The sequence below is a fragment of the Papio anubis genome, chromosome 16, assembly GCF_008728515.1.
Source record: "Papio anubis isolate 15944 chromosome 16, Panubis1.0, whole genome shotgun sequence".
In the NCBI taxonomy this organism is placed as follows: Eukaryota; Metazoa; Chordata; class Mammalia; order Primates; family Cercopithecidae; genus Papio; species Papio anubis.
Genome location: NC_044991.1, coordinates 66209296 through 66236077, shown reverse-complemented (window position 1 = coordinate 66236077; position 26782 = coordinate 66209296). Strand labels below are relative to the sequence as shown.

Sequence of the window (26782 nt, the reverse complement as noted above, 5' to 3'; positions counted from 1 at the left end):
TAAAGAGATAAAAAGTAGTTTTATTTTTTCTAAATAGGATTTTGATCACAAAAATGCTGGTAATTCAAACCTTTAAAGCGGAAAAGCATATAACCTGAGAAAAATGCAAAACATATTTCATCTCTCACCTGAGTTAGACTTAGAACACCTAAGCATTCTCCTTAAGAGATTAATACAGTCACGTGTTGCCCAATGATAGGGATACATTCTGTGAAATGTGTTGTTAGGTGACTTCGTCCTTGTGCAAACAGCACAGAGTGTACTTACGGAACCCTAGATGGTATAACTACTACACACCTAGACTATATGGTATAGCCAGTTGCTCCTGGGCTACAAACGTGTACATCATGTTACTGCACTGAATACTGTAGGCAACTGTAACATAATGGTATTTGTATCTAAACATAGAAAAGGTATAGTAAAAATACGGTATTATAATCTTACGGGACTGCCATCATATACGTGGTCTGTCGTTGACCGAAACATCATTATGTAGTGCATGACTATTAAAATTGTGCAAAAAAAAAAAAAAAAAAAAAAAACAAGAAAAAAAAAATAAAACTGTATCCATAGTGTTTAAACCATAAAACCAATACCTGGTACATACATGACAAAAACAAAACAAAGCACGTAAAAGAATATGCAGCCTATAGAATTCAAAGACAACAAAGGTGACAAAGTCAGGTAAAAGAAAGGCAATTAGGGACATAAGATATTTTTTAAAGCAGGAAGCTGATGATGTCCACTGTAAGCCTGGAAGAAACCAGGAGTCTGAACACAGAGTAGTTACTGATAGGAAGGATAAAGTGCAGCATCTCTAATAGCAAGCAAATTAACTCTGCTGAAATTGCCAGAATGAAGGCCAAAGTGGTTTTCAGTAAAGACTGTTCTTCTTGACAGCATAGCCAGCATGTGGTTGAGCCGGGACCTGATACCAGCGAAGTGGAATTGCCGCTCTTTGTTCAAGTTTCTAAGTGAGTCACTCAAGTACAGTTCCATGTGGGGGGTGCCCAGGTACTTGGGATAGCCAGGATTGTGGAAGTCAGTGGCTCTGATGGAAGCGGGAGAGCCAGTGGAGCTTGCCACAGAGCCTTGGGAAGACACAGAGGAGGAAGACTTCAAACTGGAAGATCTTGATACAGACATTTTTGAGACTGGTGACCCTTCCGTAGATTGAGTTCCTTGAGGAAAGAGAATGTTCTCATCCATGTCAGTCTGAGTGGTGGTCGACCTGGACCAAACCATGGTTTGAGAGCTTGCTATCCTGGTGGTGACTGCAGTCTGGGTCCCAGCACACGCTGTGGTGATGCTGGTTTGTGTTCCCACCTCACTCACACGCAGCCTTGGCATCTCCTCTCCTGGCTCTGTTTGAGTGGCAGCGTCAATGGCCTTTCTGCTCTGGAGCTCGTCCCTGTGGCTGTTGAAGTAGTCTTCCTCACTAACAGTGGAGGACTCACAGTCCTGGGGCTTGCGCTCTGCCTTGCCCTCTGCGGGCATCTCTGGGTCCAGGTCCGCCTTCCTGGGAGTACTTGAGAGCCTAGCCAGCCGCATCCGCAGCAGGTTGCCTAGGGTGAGCTCCTTAGACTGTGGTTTTCGGTCGGTGAGGTGATCAAACTTGTTGCTGCTCTGGAAGTGAGACAGGAGTTTGGGGCTGATGGGCTTGGACTGGGCATACAGGATTCGGAACTCCAGATCAAAGTGTTCAACCACTTGGCCAGACAGAATTACCAAGTTACTGCTGTTTAATTTGCCATCTGTCCATGTAAAACTTAAGGATTAAAAAGAAACAAACAGCAGCTGGTAAGGATGAGCAATTTTGGTTTACTCACTGTCCATCTGAATAATATAGCACAGGTATCTTATCACATAAGGGTCACAACTTTGGTGATACAATACCTAACATTTGCATGCATTTAACTAGCCTTAACATCTATATAACACATATGTGTGTTACCATAAAAGTAAAAAGGCCAGCTGTTTAACAAATACACTAAATGCTCAGCCTCAGAGGGTTTTTTTTTTTTTTTTTTTTTTTGAGATGGGGTCTTGCTATATTGCTCAGACTGGTCTTGAACTCCCGGGCTCAAGCAGTCCTCCCACCTCAGCCTTCCAAAGTGCTAGGATTACAGGCATGAGCCACCTCACCTGGTCCTTGCCTCAGAGTTTTTAAAAACTAGAAAGGGGGCCAGGCGCGGTGGCTCACGATTGTAATCCCAGCACTTTGAGAGGCCAAAGTGGGCAGATCCCTTGAGGTCAGAAGTTCAAGACCACCCTGGTCAACATGGGGAAACCCTGTCTCCAGTAAAAACACACAAAAAATTAGCCAGGCATGGTGGTGCATGCCTGTAATCCTAGCTACTCAGGAGGCTGAGGTAGGAGAATTGCTTGAACCCGGGAGGCAGAGGTTGCGGTGAGCCGAGGTCATGACACTGTACACTCTATGACAGAGTGAGACTCCGTCTCAAAAAATAAATAAATTAATTAATTAATTAAAAATAAAAAGTAGGGCTTGTAAGTATTTAGGCCAGCATCCCCATTTTAAAGGTAAGAAAACTAGGCCAGCACCCCCATTTTAAAGGTACGGAAACCAGATAAAGGGATTATCACAGTGGGGAGCTACTAATGGACCCCATATCAGGCCCCAGGCCCTATGAATTGCTAATGCCCTGCTCCTTGCTACTGTTTGAGTGGTAACATGCCTTCCTGCCCTCAAGCTTGTCCTTGTGGCTGTTGAAGCAGTCTTCCTAACAGTGGAGGACCCACAGTCATGGGGCTATGCTGCCATTTTCACAAAACACCATGGCTCAAAACATGTTAGAGCTGATTAGTGGCCATGTGCCCTTGCCTGTCCAGTGTCCCTTCCCCGCCTCCCTTGTCTGCTAGCAGAACTCACACCCACCTGTACCCCAGAAAGCTTTCATTATCATACTCTCTCCAACCACAATAGGGGCAGGCATATGGTCCAGACTGGCCAGAGTATCCTATTCCCTCGGATGCAGGGATTCATTCAGGTTGGGCATGTAATCCCACCCGAGCCAAGTAATTTTTTAGAGATTTCTTTTTTCTTTGTCAAATGGATTCTGACAGAAGGGATTGATAGCAATTCTGAGTGAAAGAGTTTCACCCTTTGGGAGACAGCTACTAAAGACCATGTAAGAAAGCCAGGATCTGGCCGGGTGCGGTGGCTCACGCCTGTAATCCTAGCACTTTGGGAGGCCGAGGCAGGTGGATCATGAGGTCAGGAGATCGAGACCATCCTGGCTAACACAGTGAAACCCCGTCTCTACTAAAAATACAAAAAAAAAAAATTAGCTGGGTGTGGTGGCGGGCACCTGTAGTCCTAGCTACTCAGGAGGCTGAGGCAGGAGAATGGCGTGAACCCAGGAGGCGGAGCCGGCAGAGCACCGAGATCGCACAACTGCACTCCAGCCTGGGCAACAAAGCAAGACTCTGTCTCAAAAAAAAAAAAAAAAGAAAGCCAGGATTGTTGACTTTAAAGGGAGAGCCTACCTAAGAACAAAAATCAACTCGAAAACATCAGAATCAGGAGACAGTGTTCTGATCAGTGTGTGGGTCCTAGGTCAAGGTGAACTGAAAACCAACTGTAACTTCCTATGCTTCCTTCCAAGTTCTTCAAGTCAGTACGTTTGACAGTTAGCTGACACTCGCCATCACCCCACTAATGGTGGTATTTGTACCGGAATAGGTTTCAAATAAAGATCATAAAACACAGTCAACTCTGTCTCCTGCAACCAAAAATCTGGCTAATGCAAAGTCCCCCTGAAAACTGCCTTCAAAGCCTGAGAAGGAAGATTCTTTTGAAAGCCTTCAATGAGGCTGGGCACAGTGGCTCACACCTGTAAGCCCAGCACTGTGGAAGGCCAAGGCCAGCGGATCACCTGAGGTCGGGAGTCTGAGACCATCCTGGCCAACACGGTGAAACACTATCTCTACTAAAAATACAAAAAGTAGCCAGTCATGGTGGCATGCCTGTAGTCCCAACTACTCGGGAGGCTGAGGCACAGGAATCACTCCTGAGAGGCAGAGGTTGCAGTGAGCTAAGATGGCGCCACTGCACTCTAGCCTGAGCAACAGAGCAAGACTCCATCTCAAAAAAAAAAAAAAAAAGAAAGCCTTCGATGAGATAATCTAAATAAAACACCTATCCAACACCAAGATTATAAAACGTCCTCAACAAATGGAAGCTATCATCGTCATCAATTTCATTTGAAGAGTGTAGTTTTTATATTTTAGAACAGCCAAAAACCATTTGTAGTTAAGTTTAGTTAATATAGATAAATCCTACTTAGGTTTTATTTGGGTTAAAAAAAAATTTTTTTTTTTAAATAAACTTCTTACAAAAGGAAATTCCAAGAAAAAGAGTTCATATTTGTATTTTCCAACAGCCTCTTTGGTGAAGAAAGTTCAAATTTTATTCTGAGCAATGAGAGTATTGTTTAAAAAGGTGTCAAAATTTTCTTGATCTTACTGCTTCATCTTCCACAAGTCTTCACATTTCCACCTTTACCCAGGGCTGACATGTAATTATCACTCAGGGTTGTATGTTTCTTCAAAAATGGGGTTTTCTTTTTAAAATTCTACAGACACACCTCATGCAAACCATTAGACAATCTACTGCAGAGGCAGCAAAACTGGAGCCACATACGTAAAAATGGCACAAATTCTAGAGATTGATGTAAACCACTCATTATCCCCACCCTCTCTTCAACCTCCCTGCTCTCTACCTTCAGATGCCATTGCCAATGTGAGACTTCAAAGGTGGGTCAGAAACATAATCAGTATTTTCTAAAGTGCTAAATTACAAGGCTTGAAGCAACATATAGGATTTGAGTCTAAAGCTGACAGCTCTGGCTCTGCTTTCAACACTAATGGAGATGCCTGCAACTGCCTCTACCTTCGAGTGACCAGGGCAAGCTAGGTCCAGATCCCTAAGGAACCAGGATTCCAGATTGTGTGTTGCTGTTAACCCCCAATTTGTCCCCTGCAGACCTGGGTCAAGGCTTGAAATCTAGGACTTGCTGACTGTGTTGTCTCAATACAAGTTCAACTTCTGCATTTTAATCTATGGACTACAGGACAGGGGAGGTGACCCCCACCCAAACTGCCTCTAACAGGAGGCTTTGATAACCAGCTTGTATACACAGATGTGTGCATATCAGAATGCGTGGCCATACAGGCTCCCACTGAGAGGAAAAGGCTTTTACCTTTACGTGACATGCTTCTTAAGAGTTTAGATTAATAAGCCTTGGACGGGTTAGAAACTTACCTGTAGGAGCCTGTTGCCACGCGGATGCCATCAATCAACGTGAACTTTTCGTGAACCTTCCCAATAATTTTAGTTCCTGACCTTGCATAGTAGATATTTCCTGTGATAGTCCGAACTGTCATCAGCTGTTGGTGGGGAGTGGGAGAAATATAAACAAACAATTCAGCAATACTCATCCGTTGAGCAAATGATTAAGACAAAAAGGCTGAGTTTACAATTCCCAGATATAATTATTGGCAGATGCGTGGCTTAGGGATACCATTTAGTGACAGTACACACGGTACACTAGCCAAACAGTTCTCAAGCCTCAAGTGATGTTACGTCTACATTTGGTCCTTCTTCTCATCTGTTCTTTTCTTATATTTACTTTTGAGACCCTTAGTTCATGTGTGTATGCCTTCTTTTCGAACCTTTTTGGGATACTAAACAACAGAATTCGAAAAATGATTCTGAAGCAAAATGTGTGGGATAAAATCATCAAAGAAAACACACCAGTAATAAAGAATATTTTAACAAAATCTGAAAGAAGCTAAGCTGATTTTCCTCCAACTTGTTTGTTTAATGGCATCACATCAGAGTACCAGTCCATCCTCACTCACCCTCAACACCATAATGGGTATGGAGAAGAGGAACATAGGATAGGCGTTCTCTAGTACAGGCCTGCTGAGGCAGAAACACTCATATCACATGTGGCTTAACGAGCAATGTCACATCTCCTACAAATACATAATTACCAAAAAGGTACACTGGTGGTGGTATGCTGGGGCAATATATTGCACATGTATGCATAATTATTCCTGTAAAATGACACACATAAATGTATAAACAATGGCATACAAAATACTACAACAATTTGCATTCTCTGGAGCAGACCAGTGGTTCTATATCATTAGAAATCTTACACATTTAAATTAAATGTGTAAGATTTTTGTTTGACTCATTGATTCCATAAACATAGAGAGCCCCTACTATGTGCCAAGCCCTGAGACAACAGAGATGTAAGGCATGCTCCTTACCTTCAAGGACTAGAATAAGAGAGAGAAACTAATTGAATGATTTAGAAACTACAATAACACATAACAGCATCCAGAGAAATGAAAACCTATATCCACACAAAACCTCTACACATGTTCACAGCAACTTTATTCATAATAGACAAAAACTGGAAACTATCCAAATGTCCTTCAGTGGCTGAATGGTATAAGATACCATAAATACTCAGCAATGAAAAGGAACAAACTGTTGATACATGCACAACTTGGATGGATTTCAAAAACACTGTGATGAGGGGAAAAAAGCCAATCTTGAAAGTTACATACTGTATAATTCCATATATATAATAGACTGTAAATGACAAAATTATAGAAATAGAGAACAAATTAGTGGTTGCTAGGGGTTAAAGAGATGGGAGTGATGTGACTATATAAAGGAGAAGGAGGAGGGAGATCTTTGTGGTGATGGAAACTGCTGTCTGGATGTGCATGCATGATGATAACATGGCACAAAGCTGTATACACACATTGTACCAATGTCAATTTCCAGGTTTTGACATTGTACCATAAGTTACATAAGATGTAACATTTGGGGAAACTGGGTGAAGGGTACATGAAACTTTTCTGTGCAATCTTTGCAACTTCTGTTAATCTATCAATATTCAAAATAAGCTAAAAATAAAACACAAAACAAAACTATGGCAAGACATAATACCACTTCTGTGGTCTTCTTATCAAATGCGTAATCTGAATTTAACTTTGAGAAAACATCAGACAAACCCAAATTCTACAAAAAATTGGCTAGTTTTTTTTTTTTCCGAGGTGGAGTCTGGCTCTGTTGCCCAGGCTCGAGTGCAGTGGCATGATCTCGTCTCACTGCAAGCTCCATCTCCCAGGTTCAAGTGATTCTCCTGCCTCAGCATCCCAAGTAGCTGGGACTACAGGCACCTGCCACCACGCCCAGTTAATTTTTTTGTATTTTTAGTAGAGACGGGGTTTCGCCATGTTGGCCAAGCTGGTCTCGAACTCCTACCTCAGGTGATCTGCCCACCTCGGCCTCCCAAAGTGCTTGGATTACAGGCGTAAGCCACCATGCCCTGCTGGCTAGTGTTCTTTAAAGGTGTCAAGACCCAGCCGGGCACAGTGGCAAATGTCTGTCGTTCCAGCTACTTGGGAGGCTAGTTGATACAAGAGGATCAGTTGAGTCCAGGAGTTCAGGACCAGCCTAGGCAGTATAGTGAGACCTCATTTCTTTAAAAAAAAAAAAAAAAAAAGGGGGGTGGGGGGAGGGGAGGGGGGGAGGGGGGGCGGGTCAAGACCCTAAAAGACAAAGAAAGATGGAGAAACAGTTCCAGATTAAATGATATGCAGGAGACTTGACAACTAAATGTAAGGTGTGATCCTAGACTGGATTGGATCCTGGACCAGAAAAAGGGCATTAGTGGAATGACCAGGAAATGTATAACTCTGTAAATTAGATAGTATTGATACCAAGTTTATTTCCTGATTTTGTTATTTGTACTGAGGTTTGTAAGATGTTAACATGTGGAGAACTTGGGCTAAGAGTATTCAGGAATTTCTTATATTATTTTTGTAACTTCTTTATAAATCTTAAATTATTTCAAAATAAAAATTAAAAAAAAAAAAAAAGACGACTAGGGAATGTCATAGAGATACACCTGGACTTGGTGGGAGGAGAGCTTCCTGGAGGAGGTGATGACCCCTGAGCCAAGTTGTAAAGGATCAACATATAATAAGCATAAAAAATACCATTATGGGCAGATTAGGTGTGGTTTTGTGTATCTTTCCCTTTGACACACATCTGCATGTTGTACATGCCTCTGTGATCGTGGCCAAAGCACTCATGAGTGCCTGCACATCAATGTGTGACCAAGTTCCTACAGACAGCACAACCCAACATTCTGAACCAGCTACAGAGGCAAAGCATGGGGAAATCAGCCCCCATACGGCAAGGGCAGAAATTCACTAGCACAGACAGGCACAGGAGACACAAGCAACCAGAAGACAGTGCTTCCCCAGGAAGGAGTAAGACTACAAAAACTGGGGAAGCCAGAGAAATAGGCCTTCTTAAATCCCCCTACAGAGGATCTGGGCACCTATGAAGGCAGCAACCAACAGTAGGCACCTGAACCGGTACCTGCTCATAGATTTCTGTCTAGTAGATAAATCAGAGAAAATCACTTGATCAAAGTTGTGGCCAGAACAATTCTGTGATTTCTCTGCTAACGCACAGCTTTAATTATAGAAAGAGCGCCTTGAAATTAAACACTGACACCTTCAATTTCTTCACCTGACTAGCTGATAATGCTCTTTTCCATGCCAAAGTGTATCTTCCTTGGGTCCACCTGGCCTCATTTTCTAACCACCTGTTGGGTTACATGGCTATCTCATCTCAATTGGTCTCTAAACCCCAATCGTGTCTTTATCATGAGGCAATCAACAAGAACTCTGTGGGAGAATCTGAATTCTGTAAATCAAATTGCTTGGTAATAACAAGGTGGTAAGTTAGAGTCTCTTAGGCAATAACTTATAGTACCAAAGACTAAATTCGTTTTGCTGACTGCTTTATATCTAGTACCCGATGCATAATAGATGCTCAGATAGGTGATGAACAAATAAAGTTCTGAAGCTCACAGGTTAAGTTGCTTAATTTTTACACTTGATCTTAGCCAAAAGGCTGAGAAGCGATGGGTTGCTTAATTTTTAAAAAACAAATTCTGGGCCGGGCGTGGTGGGTCACGCCTGTAATCCCAGCAATTTGGGAGGCCAAGGCGGGTGGATCACTTGAGGTCAGGAGTTCGAGACCAGCCTGACCAACATGGTGAAACCCCGTCTCTATTAAAAATACAAAAAATTAGCTGGGTGTGGTGGCGAGCACCTGTAATCCCAGCTACTCAGGAGGCTGAGGCAGAAGAATTGCTTGAACCTGGGAGGCAGAGATTGCAGTGAGCTGAGATCGTGCCATTGCACTCCAGCCTGGGCAACAAGTGTGAAATTCCATCTCAAAAAAACAAAACAGAACAAAAAAAAAATCTGTAATAAATATGACAATTTTTCTTGCTTCTTTCCATGAAAGTGACCAAGCTAGCTATGCTGTATAGGCTTCCACTGAAACACTTAGATTATTTTCAGAATCAGAGAAATAGACATAAAATCTAATTTTACAATAATGTGAAATGAACAGCAGCAGCATGTGATACTGATTACAGACACTGGGGTTGGAGGCAGACAGACATAGGAGGAGGCAGACCCCAGTTGTGGACACTTGGGTTCTCTATGTCACTATTTCCTGATCTGAAACACAGATGCCACTTACCTGATAGGGCTGCTGCCAGGATTCAGTTACATAACATCTGTTAAAAGCACAGAGCAGGCTGGGCGTGGGGCCTAATACCTGTGATCCCAGCACTTTGGGAGGCCGAGGCAGGCAGATCACCTGAGGTAGGAGTTCAAGACCAGCTTGGACAACATGGCAAAACCCTATCTCTACTAAAAATACAAAAATTAGCCAGGTGTGGTGTTGCACACCTGTAATCCCAGCCACTTGGGAGACTGAGGCAGGATAATCGCTTGAACCTGGGAGAGGGATGTTGCAGTGAGCCTAGATTGTGCCGCTGCACTCCAGCCTTGGCAACAGAGTAAGACTCTGTCTCAGAAAAAAAAAAAAAAAAGCATGGAGCAGTGCCAAATACAGAGTGGGAGCTCAACAAATACTGGTTGCCATGATTAAAAGAGCAGCCTCCTGGAACTACTATCAAAAGCAGCAGCTTCCAGGGTGGCCTTCGGGCCTTCAACAAGGGAGCTGGTCCAGGCTCTATTAAGAGGCAGGACAGTACAGGGGAGAGGCCAAGGTCTTGAATCCTAACATTTCTTTCAACAGCTTGAGATCTAATTCACAGATCATACAATTAACACAAATTCTGTAGTTTTTAGTATATCCACAGATATATGCAACCATCATCACCGTTAGTCAATTTCAGGACATTCTCATCAGTTAGCAATAACCCCGTCCTTCCCTCCAACTCCCCAGCCCTAGGCAACCACTAATCGATGTCTCTGTAGCTTTCCCTATTCTGACTTAATGGAATAATATCATATGTGGTCTTTTGCGACTGGCTTCCTTCACTTAGCATGTTTGCAGGTTCATCCATGCTGTAGCATGTATCAGCACTTCATTCCTTTTTATGGTTGAATAGTACGCTATTGTATAAATAGACAACATATCATTTAACCATTTATCAGTTGATGGGCATTGGATTGTTTCCACTGTTTGACTTTATGAATAATGCTTCTATAAAACTCATACACAAATTTTTGTGGGGGCCTATATTTTCATCTCCTAGGAGAATTGCCAGGTCACAGGTACTGTCCATTTTCTGTAAGACCAGGCAAATGACTTTGCTCACATCCTCAGTCCCTTCCTTGTAAACAGGGATACTGCCACCAACCACCTTGTAGATCATGGATGCTTAGTCACATTCGTTGACTGTGGTGAAACTGGATATAGTGTACCACAAACCTTTTCCTGTTCAGGATGAACTTTCAGATCCATGCACATATCCAAAAACTGAGAGAGGAGAGCCTGGTCCAGAAGGATATACACAGCGACTCCCTGTTTCCTGCATATTTCTTGAAGGTCTCTGAAGATGTCGATGTCTGTGAACACGTCCATTACCACTGCAATCACCTACAGGTGAAACGGGGAAGAGCACATGGTCAGCTTATAGGACACCACCTTATAGCATGCTGTCTGGACTCTGGACTCCACTCAGAACTGGGAAATGATCCCTATCCAACAGTTATCCTTCCCTCCTGCTTCTGCAGTATTGGTGCTCCCCTCACCATAGACTCTTTTGCACCTCCAAAGACACCTGGGCCCCGTATCCTACAAATCTTGACTTGGCCTAGCTAACACTCCATGCTGTCACTAGGAGCTAACACTCCCAACTAAACTGTCCATGCTGGCAGGTTTCTCAAAAATACACATCAATCCACTGCCTTGCTCTCTTATGAACCTGCTCCATTCACCTTCTATTCCTCCACTAAACCCCTGTCTTACAGGCTTAATTCAGATCAGCAAGCTGTCTGGTTCTGTGGGTAACACACTGTTATCTTTGGCTTGTAGATTTCCCTACCAGGATTCAGTTTGCTGTCCGTTAAACAAGTAAATAAAACCTTAGATTCTCTCTGAGGGCCCTTCTGGGGGGTAGCATTCTCGAAATCTACTTTTTAAATTATTGTCTGGTTTTGAATCTTAATCTCTGACTTTTTTAAGGCCTGCCCCATTCACCACCAACTCATGACTTGAAAGCAACCAAAGCAGGCCCATGGATTCTCCCATCTTCTGCTTCCCTCCTACTGCATACCACATTTGTTAACATTCTGTTCTTTCCACCAGCCAGGCCTGATCAGCTGTCTGTTGGGCAGGTTCTAACCAAATGGCTTCCACCGCACCGGCCTCTCCTCAGTAAAAGGCTCTCTCTGCAGTTCTTTGGTATTGTCCACAGTGCAAGCCCATAGCAAAGAACAGGGAAATATTTCCTAAGGATTCTGCCCTTAAGCTCAGAGTAGGCCTTTCTTCTCCCCAACAACGTGGCTCCATTCATGCCTCCCAAGTGATTTTCCACACCTAGCATCAGACTACAATTAAGAGCCACCTTTTAGCCACGCATTCTTGGGCAAATTACAGCTGTTTCAAATGTCTGTTTCCTTAGCTGCAAAATACGGTTGTATCGAGAATTAAATGACTATGTTACATAAAGTACAAGGTACAAAGGATCCCTTAGTATCTGCTCATTTATTCACTTTACCAGTCCCGAGCTGGAGCTGTCCAGACAGTTCAACACAGGGAGACACTGCTCAGCTTTCCTCGCTCTTTTAAAGACAGGCTGCTCCAGCCACAATGCCTCTAATCACACCCTTTGCAGGCTTAAAACCAAGGTCCTCAGCAAACTCCTGGCAAGGCAGTGGGGGTGTCCAAACATCCAGGCTTAGAAACAGGTCCTGACAAACTGAGTCAGAAGCCGGGGGTGTTAACTAAGGAAACCAAGGCTTGGAAGCTCTTCTGTAGTCTGGAGCTATATGGGTTTCTCCTTCCTCCCCATTTCAACAGTAAAAGCCTGTCTCTCAGAATCACATTAACTCTTTTTCTGAAAGTTAGGATTATTCATTTATGGGTTTCACTCCTTCTACTGCAGCAAAGGCTCTTGAATGGGATTGATTCATTTCTGTGGTCCCAGAGGACTCAGGACAGTACATGACAGTCATTACTCCTTAAGGATTTGGGGAACTAAAGAAGGAATGAAGAGACAAAAAGGCAATTTGGCTGTCTTTCTCCAACACTCCAGGGCGTGGTCTACTAGGATGTGAGACCTTGAAATGCCAGTTCCTGGGAAGTCACTGCTGTGAGGGGGTCGAGAAGACCAGTTACTCTCCTGCTGCCTTTCCCTCCCCACCTCTTTTAATGATGCTGTAAGCTGTGGGCTATTCTTGGTAAAGAGCAAGGCTGAAACCCACTGAACACAGTGATTTAAAAAACGAGAAACGTTCTTTCTGAACTCATGGCATCCTCTGAAGTTTATATCCTCCACTGGCTTTACACATCCTATTTTGACAGTCCTATTCATCCTACTCATTCGGGTCATACAGCAGGGATTAAAGACAAAAGGTCTGGGCATAGAACCTAGCTCTACCACCTACCAGCTCTGTGACCTTGGGCAAGTGGCTTAATCTCTCTGAGCCTCAGTTTCCTCCTCAGGAGGATACAATTAATAGCATCTGGGTCAAAGGGCTGCTGTGAGGATTAAGTGAAACAAAGCATGGAAAGGGCTTAGCACAGGAGGGCAAGGCAGGAAACGGGTGCTATTATGCAGCCAAGACCTCCTCAGAGCCCACCGTGGGCTGCACACTGCACTAGGCAGAAAGATGGCTATGAGGAATTTGACATAGACCCAACTTACCTCAAGGAGAGGACACAGGATGCAGAGAGGCAAAATGATATATATAGCCTAAGCAATTAAACTAAGGGGGCTGGGCATGGTGGCTCATGCCTATAATCCCAGTGCTTCGGGAGGCCAAGGTGGGTGGATTACCTGAGGTCAGGAGTTTGAGACCATCCTGGCCAACATGGTAAAACCCTGTCTCTACTAAAAATACAAAAAGTTAGCTGAGCATGGTGTCATGCACCTGTCATCCCAGCTACTAGGAAGGCTGAGGTACAAGAATCACTTGAACCCAGGAAGTGAAGGTTGCAGTGAGCCGAGATCGCACCATTGCACTCCAGCCTGGGCAACAGAGCAAGACTCCATCTCAAAAAACAAAACAAAACAAAACAAAACAAAACAAAAACAAGGTGTCTCCTCCAGTGGTGGACTATAGGCACTATAGGTACTCAAATGCTTACCAGATAAGAGCAGGGAAGGCTTCCTGGAGGAGATGGCATTTGAGCTGAATCACAAGGACACTTGGACAAGGGCATGGGAGAAGTGAAGGGAGGAGAAGGCATTCCCACGGGAAGCCATATGATGACAAAGGAAGAGGTAGGGAATGACGGGGTATGTACCAGTCTAGCTGGAACGTACAGCATGTATGAAAGGGAGTCACGAGACATGACTGGAAAAGATGGATGAATGAGCAAGATCACAGAAGGCCCCGAATGCCAACCGAGGAATCAGTTTCAAACTTCTCCACATTGCCTGTATAAGAGTAATGAGTTCAAAGTGAAGAATCCAACAGGATGGGAGAAACTGATGCCAGAAGAGACTGGTATAGGTCAGAGTCTGGCCCCACCTCCTCCAACACAGGACCTATAACACGTCAGTCACGTGGATATTCTTTAGGTTAAGCAACTTCAATAAATGTTTAGGAGGACTAGAGACTAAATGAAGAAAAATCAGTGACATGGCAGAAGCAATGAGGGTTGCAGAAGAGGGAAGAAGGAAAATCAGTGGCAGGCAAGAAGCAATGAGGTTGCAGAAGAGGGAAGGAAGTCATGGGAGAGCCCAGCAGTGGGCGACATGGGCTGAGGATGACAGGGAGAGGGATATTCAGATACAAGGAAACAGGAAACACAAGACAAGAAGCAAGAGCGAGGGGTGGGCTTCGAAATGAATTTTGAGGTGGCAGTAAAACCTTCAGAAAGAGGTCTGGAATATGCAGGTGTAAGAATGAGAGTAGTGCTCACGGGAGAAAGCTAAAGAGGAAAACGCACACACCTGCTTGCCTCTCTGATTTCCCACTCTTCTTTCTTTCTTTTTTTTTTTTTTTTTTTGAGATGGGGTCTCGCTCTGTCACCCAGGCTGGAGTGCAGTGGCCGGATCTCAGCTCACTGCAAGCTCCGCCTCCCGGGTTCACGCCATTCTCCTGCCTCAGCCTCCCGAGTAGCTGGGACTACAGGCGCCCGCCACCTCGCCCGGCTAGTTTTTTGTATTTTTTAGTAGAGACGGGGTTTCACCGGGTTTGCCAGGATGGTCTCGATCTCCTGACCTCGTGATCCGCCCGTCTCGGCCTCCCAAAGTGCTGGGATTACAGGCTTGAGCCACCGCGCCTGGCCCCACTCTTCTTTCAAATCTTCAGGGTGGACCCAATCGAGGCAGGCAGGTGTTGAGCACTGAGGATCTAGTGTCAATCCCTGTCCTCGAGAACGCAGTCTAATGAGACAGGAGACAAGCCAGGGGTAACAGAGTGTGATGGGCCAATGGACACGTACCCTCAGTGCTTCTGGAAACAAAGACCAGAAAAACCCAGCTCAGCTGCTGGATTAGAGACCTGCTGGAGGCAGAGGCATGCGCCCAGGGGCCCACAGCACAAGGCACCACCAAGCTGAATTTTGATTCACCACTTAACAAAACAATTGTGCAACACCTTTGTTATATGGTGAGTAAATACCTAATTTGCTATTTGTTCCACCGTTTGGTTTTAAAGCCTCACCCTTTCCTGTGTGTTGGATTTGAACACTAGTCCTTAACATCCTCAGGGTGTGTAGAGTTGATGGAGGTTTTTCTTTCCCTGACTCCCCCTATACCCAGCACCCACTCCTTTCTTACTAAAGCAGGACTCTTAAAAGTATTCATCTATTTTTTGTTTTTGGAAACGAAGTTTCACCCCATCGCCCAGGATGGAGTGCAGTGGTGTGATCTCGGCTCACTGCAACCTCCCCCTCCGAAGCACAAGCAATCCTCCCGCATCAGCCTTCCAAGTAGCTGCGACTACAGGCACATGCCACCACACCTGGCTAATTTTTGTAGACATAGAATCTCACCATGTTACCCAGGATGGTCTCCAACTTCTGAGCTTAATGATCCACCCACCTTGGCCTTCCAAAGTGCAGAGATTCCAGGCATGAGCCACGATGCCCAGTCAAAAGTACTTGTCTTTTACAGAGGAAAAGTCCACAGTCCTACTGTAGAAGCAATCAGTAGGGAGGTCTTCCTTCAAATCCCCATCCCCATCCCCCTATTCCTATGTCCCAGCCCTCATGCAACCAATTCCTGCGTAGCTGAATTAGACCTGGGGCTAGACTGAAGGGACACTCTGTTCACTGAGCTGAGCAATGACCTGGACTCATCCACTAACTGGCTGAGTCCTGCTTTCCAAGCCAGGATGCATCTCCTAGGTGTCCGGTGCTCATGCTGCATCCTGTGGGCCCAGAAATACACCTGGACTTGAATACTGATGTGGAAATTGGCCACTGCTCCCACTCCTGGAGGCATAATGTACGAAGGACAAAGGCATGTCTGGAAGGCAGGCAGCCCTTGCACATCAAGTGCCCACAGTCATGGCACTCTCCCAGTCTGTGCTGTGTGGAGCCCACCCACTCTCTAAGGGCTAGAAAGTCATGAGAGTGGTGACTTTCAAGAGTCCCTTCCAGGATCAACACCCATTTGCAATTTGCAACTCAGTGCAAGTCAGTTACAACAGGAGATGTGAGGAGGACGCATTCAGCTAGTCAGGGGCCTAATGCAGCACCCCACTGTTCCTGCACTTCTCCAGCCATATCTGGAGCAACTGCACCTGTGCACATCATCTCAGGTGACAAATCTCAAGCCTATCTCTCTCAGTCCTTCTACCTATCCCCTCCTGATGTGTACCAAGGGACATGGGAACCTATGTAGTTGAACAGCAGACATCATGATGGCCTTCTTGGTCTCTGGGAAGGTCACAGACCCTGTTTATGTTACTTGCCAAGTAGAACTGAACTCTTTTCTGCTTGCCTTTTTTTTTTTTTTTTTTTTTTGAGACGGAGTCTCGCTCTGTCGCCCAGGCTGGAGTGCAGTGGCCGGATCTCAGCTCACTGCAAGCTCCGCCTCCCGGGTGTGCACCATTCTCCTGCCTCAGCCTCCCGTGTAGCTGGGACTATAGGCGCCCGCCACCTCACCCGGCTAGTTTTTTGTATTTTTAAAGTAGAGACAGGGTTTCACCGTGTTAGCCAGGATGGTCTCGATCTCCTGACCTCGTGATCCGCCCGTCTCGGCCTCCCAAAGTGCTAGGATTACAGGCTTGAGCCACCGCGCCCAGCCTCTGCTTGCCTTCTTGCACAAAAGCTCAAAAGTGCTATCTAGAGATTTCAAAACCCCATTACCTATCATCCCCAATCTATAGATGAGAAAGCCAAAGCTTGAAGAGGTTAGGTAACTTGTTCAAGGTGACAAACTTAAGCAAGTACAAGGGCTGGAATTTCAACCCAAGTCTGTGTGACTCTGCAGTCATCTAAGAAAAGTACTACACTCAGTATTTTATATCATTCCAAACAAGTTTAATGGGCAGTTCTTCACATGATTGGGAGCTTAGAACGAACACTAAAGGCTCAGCAGCGTAGCCCATGAAGTACATGGGCTCAAGCTCACCACGGATGATTGAGACTACCTACCTCATAGTGTTTATTGGCAGTTCCTAGCATATGGAAAGCCCTCAAATGGTAGCTACTCATATTCTTAGTCCCAATTCTGTCACTATCCCTGGACAAGCCATTCCATCTGAGTCTCAGTGTCCTTGAAACAAGGCCCCTTCCAGCTCTTCGAAGTCAGTGATTCATACACACTCAATGGGCAGGTCTGGGCTCTGACCAGGCACATGTGCAGCCCCAAGAGGCCCCTCAGGGCCAGTCATTCCAGTTCTCATTCCAGCTCTTCTTCCTCTGTGTGAAGCAGGAAGTTCGTACCGATTACCCCTTCTCACTGCACCGCAGTTTCCCTCCCTTCCCTTCCAGAGTCATAAAGTGAGGTCAGGTGTGCAACATGCTTGGAATTCCACCAAAGATCTGCACACGTTCAAAGATATGTCAGCCTGTGCTGCAGTCAATAACATGCTGGCTGCTGCATTCCCCCAGCTGACCACATGGCCTCCATTGCTCCTTCACTTCCTCTCCTTACTCTCTAGGGACCCTCTTGCTAAAAAAGCAAAAGATGTATTTTCTCCCCATGTATTACATGTTTTAATAGAACAGAAATGATCTCCTTGGGATTTTGTTAAAAACCTTTAAGTAACTATCTTGACATCTTTGGAGTTTAAAAACAAAAAAGAATGTAAATTCCCATAGCGAAACCTAAACTTGCTTGTATATACTGTTTTCCCTCTGTTTCAGAGGCTATTATCAAATTAACAATTTAGGTCAGGCACAGTGACTCACGTCTGTAATCCCAACACTTTAGGAGGCTGAGGTGGGAGGATCACTTCAGGCCAGGAGTTTGAGACCACTCTGGGCAACACAGTTGAGATCCCGTCTCCACAAAAAACTTTTTAATGATCTGGGCGTGGTGGCATGTGCCTGTAAGTCCCAGTTACTTGGGAGTCTGAGGCAGGAGAATTACTTGAGCCTGGGAGGTCGAGGCTACAGTGAGTCATGATTGCACCACTGCACTCTAGCCTGGGCAACAGAATAAGAACTTGTCTTAAACAAACAAACAAGCAAACAAATAAAACAATTTAAGTATCAGATGAAAGTGCTGGCAGGGTCACCAGAGGGTGGCGGGAGCAAAGTTTTTACTGACCTGTGGAGGGACTGACCACTATTCAGTAATCTGTACTATTCCAGCACGAAGTATACAAGCAGGCGGGCTTTTCAAAGGGGAGGGAAAAGCACCAAGAAGTTAGGGGGTAGGGGGAGGAGGGCTTCTCATTTTGAGTTGTTTTTATAAGTATGTAAAACATTTGCCTAGTTCCAAAATCCAATTTACAAAACAAGGTACTTTCAAAGATACCTAGTTTCCATCCTTGTCCCTCCCTCCCCATTGAGATAATATTTCCAATAGTTTTTTGTTTATTCTTCCATTTTTAATATAAACAAGTATACATAGGTGTATATAAACATATTTGTTTTATATAAACAAGTATACTATGTACATACCTATGTATATGTGTTTATATCCCCCTATAGATAAAAGGTAGCATGGAATATACATTGTTCTAGACTAGTGTGGCCCAACAGAACCTTCCAAGATGACAGAACTGAATCTTTACTTAATTTTAATCCATATAAACTTTAATAGCCTCATGTGGCTACCACATTGGTCAGTACCATTCTAGATACCGCATATCAGAGCTAGTCTTCATTCCTTCTTGGAGCTACAGGATATTCCACTGCAGAGACGAATTGGTTTATTCACAATGATGAACTCACCCTCTACTGATGAACACCTAAACTTTTTCCTGTGTTCTGCTATTATAATTAGTGCTGCAACGCATGGCCTATTGTCTACAACTATTCATATTTTTGCTAATGTATCTAGATACATAGAAGTGGAAGTGCTAGATCAATGGGTAAATATAACTGAAATTTTGCTAGATATTGCCAAATTCCCTTCTGAAGGTTATATCATTTGCATCAAGAATTTTCTTTTTTTTTTTTTTGAGACGGAGTTTCACTCTTGTTGCCCAGGCCGGAGTGCAATGGCGCGATCTTGGCTCATTGCAACCTCCGCCTCCCGGGTTCAAGCTATTCTCCTGCCTCGGCCTCCCAAGTAGCTGGGATTACAGGCACGTGCCACCACGCCCGGCTAATTTTGTATTTTTAGTAGAGTCGGGGTTCAAGATTTTTTTAAGCCAATATACCCACTACATTAGTTTTTGCTTTCTTTTTTCCTGAAATAACGTACGCTCTATCCATAAAGCAGTCAGAGAAGAATCCTGCAGCTTCCTTACTGTCTGCTAGACACTAAGGGAAAAGAATAAAGAAATGGCGGACAGAGGCCAGGCACGGTAGCTCACACCTGTAATCTCAGCACTTTCGGAGGCCAAGGAGGACAGATCACGAGGGTCAGAAGCTCGAGACCATCCTGGCCGACACGGTGAAACCCTGTTTCTACTAAAATACAAAAAATTAGCCAGGTGTGGTAGCAGGCACCTGTAGTCCCAGCTACTCGGGAGGCTGAGGCAGGGGAATCGCTTGAACCCGAGAGGCAAAGGTTGCATTGAGCCAAGATCACACCACTGTACTCCAGCCTGGCGACAGAGCGAGACAGACAGAGAAAGAAAAGAAAGAAAAGAAGAAAGAAAAGAAAAGAAAGAAAGAAAGAGAGAGAGAGAGAGAGAGGGAGGGAGGGAGGGAGGCAAAGAGAAAGAAACAGAAAGAAAGAGAGAGAGAAAGAAAGAAAGAGGGAAAGAGGGAAAGAAAAAGGAAGGAAGGAAGGAAGGAAAGAGAGAGAGAGAGAGAGAGAAAAAGAAAGAAAGAAAGAAAGAAAGAAAGAAAGAAAGAAAGAAAGAAAAAGAAAGCAAGCAAGCAAGCAAGCAAGCAAGTGGGCAGACAGAAAGTAGAATGGTGGTTGCCAGGGGCTGGGAAAGGAGAATATGAGGAGCTAGTGTTTAATGGGTACAGAGTTTCACCTTGGGAAGCTGAAACAGCTCTGGAGATGTCTGCTAGTGACAGCTGCACAACAGTGTGAACCTATTTAATGCCACTGAACTATACACTTACAATTGGTTAAAATGGTAAATTTTGCTATGTATTTTTTACCACAATATTTTTTCTTTTTTCTTTTTTTTAATTTTTATTATTATTTTTTATTATTATTATACTTTAAGTTCTAGGGTACATGTGCATAACGTGCAGGTTTGTTACATATGTATACTTGTGCCATGTTGCTGTGCTGCACCCATCAACTCGTCAGCACCCATCAACTCGTCATTTACAACCACAATATTTTTTAAAAGAAATGGCTAAATTCTAAAATCCTTAACCTGACACATGAAATCTAAAGGAAGAGATAAACAGTAACAACACTTCAGTCCAGTGGGTAACATCCCATAATGATGCGCTAGTGAGAACTTCTAGGCCAGTGGTTCACAACTGGGGGCGATTTTGCCCCCAGAGGGCATTTAGCAATGTCTGGAGACATTTTTTATCGTGGTAAAATAGATAAGTTTGCCATCTTAATAATTTTTAAGTGTACAATGTAGTGGCAATAATTACATTCACAACCATCACTACTATCTGTTTCTTTCTTTCTTTTTTTTTTTTTTGGAGACAGAGTCTCACTCTTTTGCCCAGGCTGGAGTGCACTGGAGCAATTTCCACTCACTACAACCTCTGCCTCCCAAGTTCAAGCAATTCTCTGCCTCAGCCTCCCCAGCAGCTGGGATTACAGGTACTTGCCACCATGCCCGGCTAATTTTTGTATTTTTAGTAGAGATGGATTTCACCATCTTGGCTGTGCTGATCTCGAACTCCTGACCTCGTGATCCACCCACTTCGGCCTCCCAAAGTGCTGGGATTACAAGCGTGAGCCACCACTCCCAGGCTATCTGTTTCTAAAACTTTTTCATAGCCCCAAACAGAAACTCTGTGCCCATTCATCAGTAAGTCCCTATTTCCCCCTCTGGAGACACTGAATATCATGACTACCTGGGGTGAGGGATACCATTGGCATCGAGTGAATGGGGGCCATGAATGCTACTCAACATCCTACAATGCACAGGACAGACCCTCAGGACAAAGAATTATCCAACCCAAAAGGTCAATAGTGCTGAGGGTGAGAAGCCCTGCTTGGGGCTGACACGAGCATTTGGAACAGAAACTGATCACACCACACAGGCTCTACTGTAATGCAGAGGAAAGTTATGCAAGAACAGGAAAGCCTTAATTCAGATACATCCAAGTACATGCCAGGGGCCCCCAACAGATTCCTTAGCTGCTACTCCTCCTGGCAGGGCTCTCTGGGAATGCAATGAGCCCCACTACTAACGCTCAGGTTATCAAGAGGATGCCCGAGGGTGAGGTCATAGCAAAAGGGGCCTCTTTGGAACAAAAGAGCATAGGGAATAGGCACTGGTAAGAAAGGTGACTCTGAGGAATTGGAACCTCCTGGTGGTACCAGCTTTGCCTCTGAACTCCCATTCAACAAACTGGAATAGCCGGACAGCCAATTCATAAGCACATTGCCAAAATGACACTACATAGCCCTTCCAGGCAAGGGGCCACAGCCCAGCCAAATCCCAGTTCACATAGCAACAGAGGCAAAAAGCTGAATGAGTCATCAATAGATACAGTGGTAGAGGGGTGGACCTAGAGCAAGTACGTGGGGAAAATATCCTGCATAGTTCAAGATTATCCAAAAACTTCCTTAGGAAGCAAACATATGGGTTCTCAAAAGGTTCAAAGCAGTATTTCCTCCAGTTTTGGTGAAGCTCACCTAAGCACCTGGTAAGCAGCCAGCTTGTATTCAAGCCATGCTACACATAATTGTGTTTTTATTTATTTTTTAGAAACAGGGTCTTGCTCTGTCACCTAAGCTGGAGTGCAGTGGCATGATCATAGCTTACTATAGCCTCCAACTCCTGGGCTCAAGTAATCCTCCTGCCTCAGCCTCCTGAGTAGCTGGAACTACAGGCACATGCCACCACACCCAGCTAATTTTTTAACTTTTTGTAGAGACGGGATCTCACTATGTTGCCCAGACTGGTCTCAAACTCCTGACCTCAAGAAATCCTCCAGCCTTGACCTCCCAAAACACTGGGATTACAGGCATGAGCCACCACGCATGGCCAAACCATTTGTTTTTAAACACTGTATCTCATTTAGTGTGACAGAATGCCCACACTTTGAAAGGTATATAGAAACAGTGTCAAGGAAGGGGATGGCAGATTCACAACCCCCAGGCACAGCCACCCAGGGACAAATACTTGCTGAGTAGAAAGGCAGACAGAATCACCTGAACTACTTTTCTTCCTACCTCCCACTCCCTTTCCCCCACCCTTTATTTCTCCTCAAAGCATGTAGCTGAATGAGCAAAGCTGCACATAATAGGCCCCTACAGTATTTACTGAGCACCTTTTATGTATCAGACACACTGAGTGATTCTGTGTGGTCAGAGAGCTGCTGGATAAAACCTATGCCAGAACCAGCCATTTAGGCTGCAAAGCCAGGATTAGGCCTTGCCATTTACCAAGTAACCCTGGCTTCCTGTGCCTATACTCTGGTCAAGGAGCTTCATATTCTGGCTTCTTCCAGAGACATTCCTGAAGATGCAAGGTGGTCCCCAGACCACCTTAGTGAGGGCAAATAAAGCTGCACGGGGCAAACGCTGAGCTCTGACCCTGCTCTACTGCAGCCTGGCCCCAACTTCTGGGGTTAAGTGGGACCGTTCACGTGGCATTCAAAGTTCCTTCATTCACCCACCAAAAGGTTCCCACAGATCCCTCTGCTCCAGGTACCAGAAGTATCTATCTGGCTCCATCTTTCCCAGGGAGAGGAAAACGCATTCTAGTTTACAAAACCTAAACCCAGAGACCTATATTCTTCTGGCATCATTAACCACCTTCCCCACTTGATGGGTTGAGGAGGTTCTCTGCCAGCCTTAATGTCTCCTCCTCTAAAAACTGACCACCTCGTTTTCTTCCTGAAAAGGACAGGTCTAGTCACTGTCATTTTCCTGTTCATAGAATACGCAACATGGAAATTAAAAAGTCCCAATCTTCAACTGTTACAAACCTTCAGCCTGTTGAAAACTAACAAAGCTCCAATCCTTCCTCATGGCAGGGAGGCTGTGTGCAGTAGGGATTAGGAGTGTGGGCTTCAGTGGTCAGGCACAGTGGCTCACGCCTGTAATCCCAGCACTTTGGGAGGCCGAGGAGGGTGGATCACCTGAGGTCAGGAGTTCGAGACCAGCTTGGCCAACATGGCGAAACCCCGTCTCTACTAAAAATACAAAAACTAGCCGGGCGTGGTGGCAGGCGCCTGTAATCCGAGCTACTTGGGAGGCTGAGGCAGGAGAATCACTTGAACCCGGGGACGGAGGTTGCGGTGAACTGAGTTCCCGCCACTTCACTCCAGCCTGGGCAAAAGAGCGAGACTCTGTCTCAAAGAAAAAAAAAAAAAAAGACAAGAAAGAAAAAGCGGCAGGGGTCTCGCTTTGCCACTTGTGTTTATCTGCTTTTTACAACATAAGATGCGTGAAAGTAATTAGCAATAATAATTGATTACTAATGCCCCGTAGTTGTCTCTGGAGACCATCTTCCTGGAACTTTCCCTAGGTAAGTTCTTTGGTAATGAGTCTCCTAAGAAGCTCCTGAAAGTGGGATCTAGCGTTGGCTGACAGCCGGGGAAATCGGCAATTTTCCAAGTTTGATTTCAACTGAAATTTGGAGCTGGGAGTACTTCTTCTGGTCCCTCCTTCAGGGATATGAACGTTAGGAGATGGAACCCGGACACAATTCTTATCCTTGGGAACCGAGGCTTCCCCACTATCTCCTGCCACCAGGAGCGGCCCGGGGGATCCGGGGAAGACACGCAGAGTTGGGTGTGAGTCGGGGACCCCGGGACCCCGTGGCCCGCGCTTCCGGTAGGGAGCTGAGGAGGTAGTCGCCCCGGCCTGTGCTCCCAGCAGGCCTCAATTTCCCATTCTTGAAGGGGGTCTCCCGTGCGACCCAGGGCCCGGGAGGGCCGCTCACCTCTCGCGCCGAGCGGAGCTGCTGGCGCAGAGCGTCCTTGCAGCCGTAGGGGCCGCCCTCGCCCGTGCCGCGGGGCTGGAAGTGGGCCTCGACGCGCGTGGCGCCGCGGTAGGCGCCCTGGTAGAAGGCGGGCCAGCCGAGCTCCAGCAGCGGCGGCTCCAGGTCCGACTGCTCGGGGAAGTAGGTGCCCGACGAGCAGTCATGCGAGGAGCCGAACGAGTCCTCGGCCGCCGCCGCCGCGCCCTCCTCTCCTGGCCTCTCCGCCGCGCGCAGGATGGCGTGCACCTCATCGGGGTTCAGGAAGCGAGCCAGGCGCTCGCGTCGCAGGAAGGCCGCGAAGGCTTCGGGGCCGCCGGCCACCAGCTCCTCCAGAGCCAGGCGCCGTGACTCGCTGAACAGCTCGGCTGGGTTAGGCGGCCCGCACGGAGACAGGCAGGCAGCCGGCAGTTCGTCCAGGCCCTGGGATAGCAGAGCCATAGCGGCACTCGGACGCGACAGCCCTCGGACGAGAACCAGCCTGCAGGCCCGCTTTATAGGCAACCTTTGAATCAAACAGGCCCGCGCCATTGGCCGCACCTCCCCGCCTCGACTCTCCCATTGGCTGTATTCCTTCCAATAGCGGAGCGAGGCGGGGCGCAAGCCTCTACGGTTCCGCCCTCTCATGCGTTATTGGCTGCGATGCTGGGGTTGCTAAGCGGAATTTAAACTTGCAGGGGCGAAGCGGGCCGCAGAGCAGGGACAGAGCGGGGAGAGCCGGGCTCCTGGCCATCCCAGGGCGCCCCCTGCCGGCCGCCCCCCAGTGCGGCCCTACAAGGCCAGGGACAGTCAGGCCTAGGCAGTGAGGAGAGGCAGGTGCTGGCTCCCAGACACGTTGGCGACGCTGCTCCTAGGCTCTCAGAGCTTTGGTATGGCCAACCATATCGCCTTTATCCCCTGCCTTTAACCATGTATTCATTCATTTAAAAAATACCGGCTCATCATATTAGGACCCCTCCTTTGATTGCACCCTCGGGTAGTCTTCTCTCATTTCATCGGTTTTTGCCTTGTAAAACTCCAACCAACCCTGGTTATATCCTACTTTGCACCTGCACCCCGGCAGCCCTACAGGGCTGGAGAAAAAAACAAAAAGAGCATAACCATGCTTACTGACTGGTCATGTTTTAAATTCATAATCTGTAAGACTACCTGCTAGAAGGCCGGGCGCGCAGTGGCTCACGCCTGTAGTCCCAGCATTTTAGGAGGCCTAGGAGGGCGGATCACCTGAAGTCAGGAGTTTGAGATCAGCCTGACCAACACGGTGAAACCCCGTCTCTACTAAAAATACGAAAATTAGCCGGGCGTCTTGATGTACGCCTGTAATCCCAGATGCTCGGGAGGCTGAGGCAGGAGAATCACTTGAATGCAGGGAGAGGAGGTTGCAGTGAGTCCAGATCACACCACTGCACTCCAGCCTGGGCAACAAGAGCGAAACTCCATCAAAAACAAAACAAAACAAAACAAAAAAAACTGCCTGGTAGGCCACATTTCCCTCATTCTCTCTACCTTTTCCTCTCTGACAGCTTGCCTCCTATGTCACCGAGAACACAGCAGCAGTGAGAAGGGAACGTCCACGTGCGCCCATCTAGTCTACCTTCCTGTCTCCATCGCTGCCCATATACTGGGCATTGATGAACTGCGCCTGTGCCCATCCAACCCCAACCCCTCTGCCTGGGCACTTCCAGCCCCTCTACTACTCACCATGGTGCATCACTCCAGCAACCTCCTCTTTCTCCTGGAACATCAGCTTCCCTCTTTACTGATTCATTTCTATCAACCTACATGCATGCTGAAATATTTTTCGTCTTAAAACAACCCTCTTTTGACCCTACATTCCTCTAAAGTTCCCCATCTCTCTTCTTTCTTTTGCAGCATAAAATCTCAGATGTGGCTGGCCATGGTGACTTGCACCTGTAATCCCAGCACTGTGGGAGGCCAAGGGAAGAGGATCACTTGAGCCCAGGAGTTTGAGACCAGCCTGGGCAACATAGTGAGACCCTGTCTCTACAAAAAAATACAAAAGTCAGCTGGGCATGGTAGTGCGCCTAACTCTTAGTGCATGGCAGTGCTCCTGTTGGTCCCAGCCACTGGGAAGGCTGAGGCAAGGGATCACTTAAGCCCAGGAGTTTGAGGCTGTAGTGAATTATGATCACACCACTGCACTCCAGCCTGGGTGACAGAGTAAGACCCTGTCTCAAAAAAAAAAAAAAAAAAAAAAAGAAAAGAAAAGAAAAAGAAACCCTCAAACCAGTTGTCTATACCTGCTGTCTCCAGTTCCCCTCCAGCCCTCTTCAATCAGGCTAAACCCCTCACTTCTTTACCAAAACCTCTTGTCAGGTTCATCATGAGTTCCACAGAGCTAAATCCAACAATCAATTTTCAGTCCTCATCTTTCTTATGTAAATGAAAAGTGCGTCATAAATGTGAGAGGTTGCTATTATTATTTAGTAACCAATAACCTTTTTAAATGGATGAATGCCTGCGGCTATTCAGACGCCTCTCCCTCTCTTCCCCTGCTCTCCTCATCCCTTTGTGAAGTTTCTCAAGAATAAGTGTGGGGCCTTCC

General features: G+C 46.0%; 1 protein-coding gene across 2 annotated transcripts; it reads right to left on the bottom strand.

Annotated features, from left to right (window-relative positions):
- FAM83D (family with sequence similarity 83 member D) lies at positions 1 to 25467 on the bottom strand. Of its 2 annotated transcripts, none has more exons than XM_003904744.5 (4): positions 24181 to 25456; positions 10820 to 10987; positions 5288 to 5412; positions 1 to 1768 (listed from the first exon to the last, which is right to left on the bottom strand). In XM_003904744.5, exons 1-4 carry the CDS (start codon positions 24841 to 24843, stop codon positions 787 to 789), a joined length of 1938 nt encoding a protein of 645 aa, XP_003904793.2. In that variant the 5' UTR covers positions 24844 to 25456; the 3' UTR covers positions 1 to 786. The 2 variants fall into 2 exon arrangements, with proteins under 2 accessions (XP_003904793.2, XP_017800306.1); XM_017944817.3 differs by having other exon boundaries at positions 699 to 1626; positions 24181 to 25467.
- Positions 25468 to 26782: the final 1315 nt, after the last annotated feature.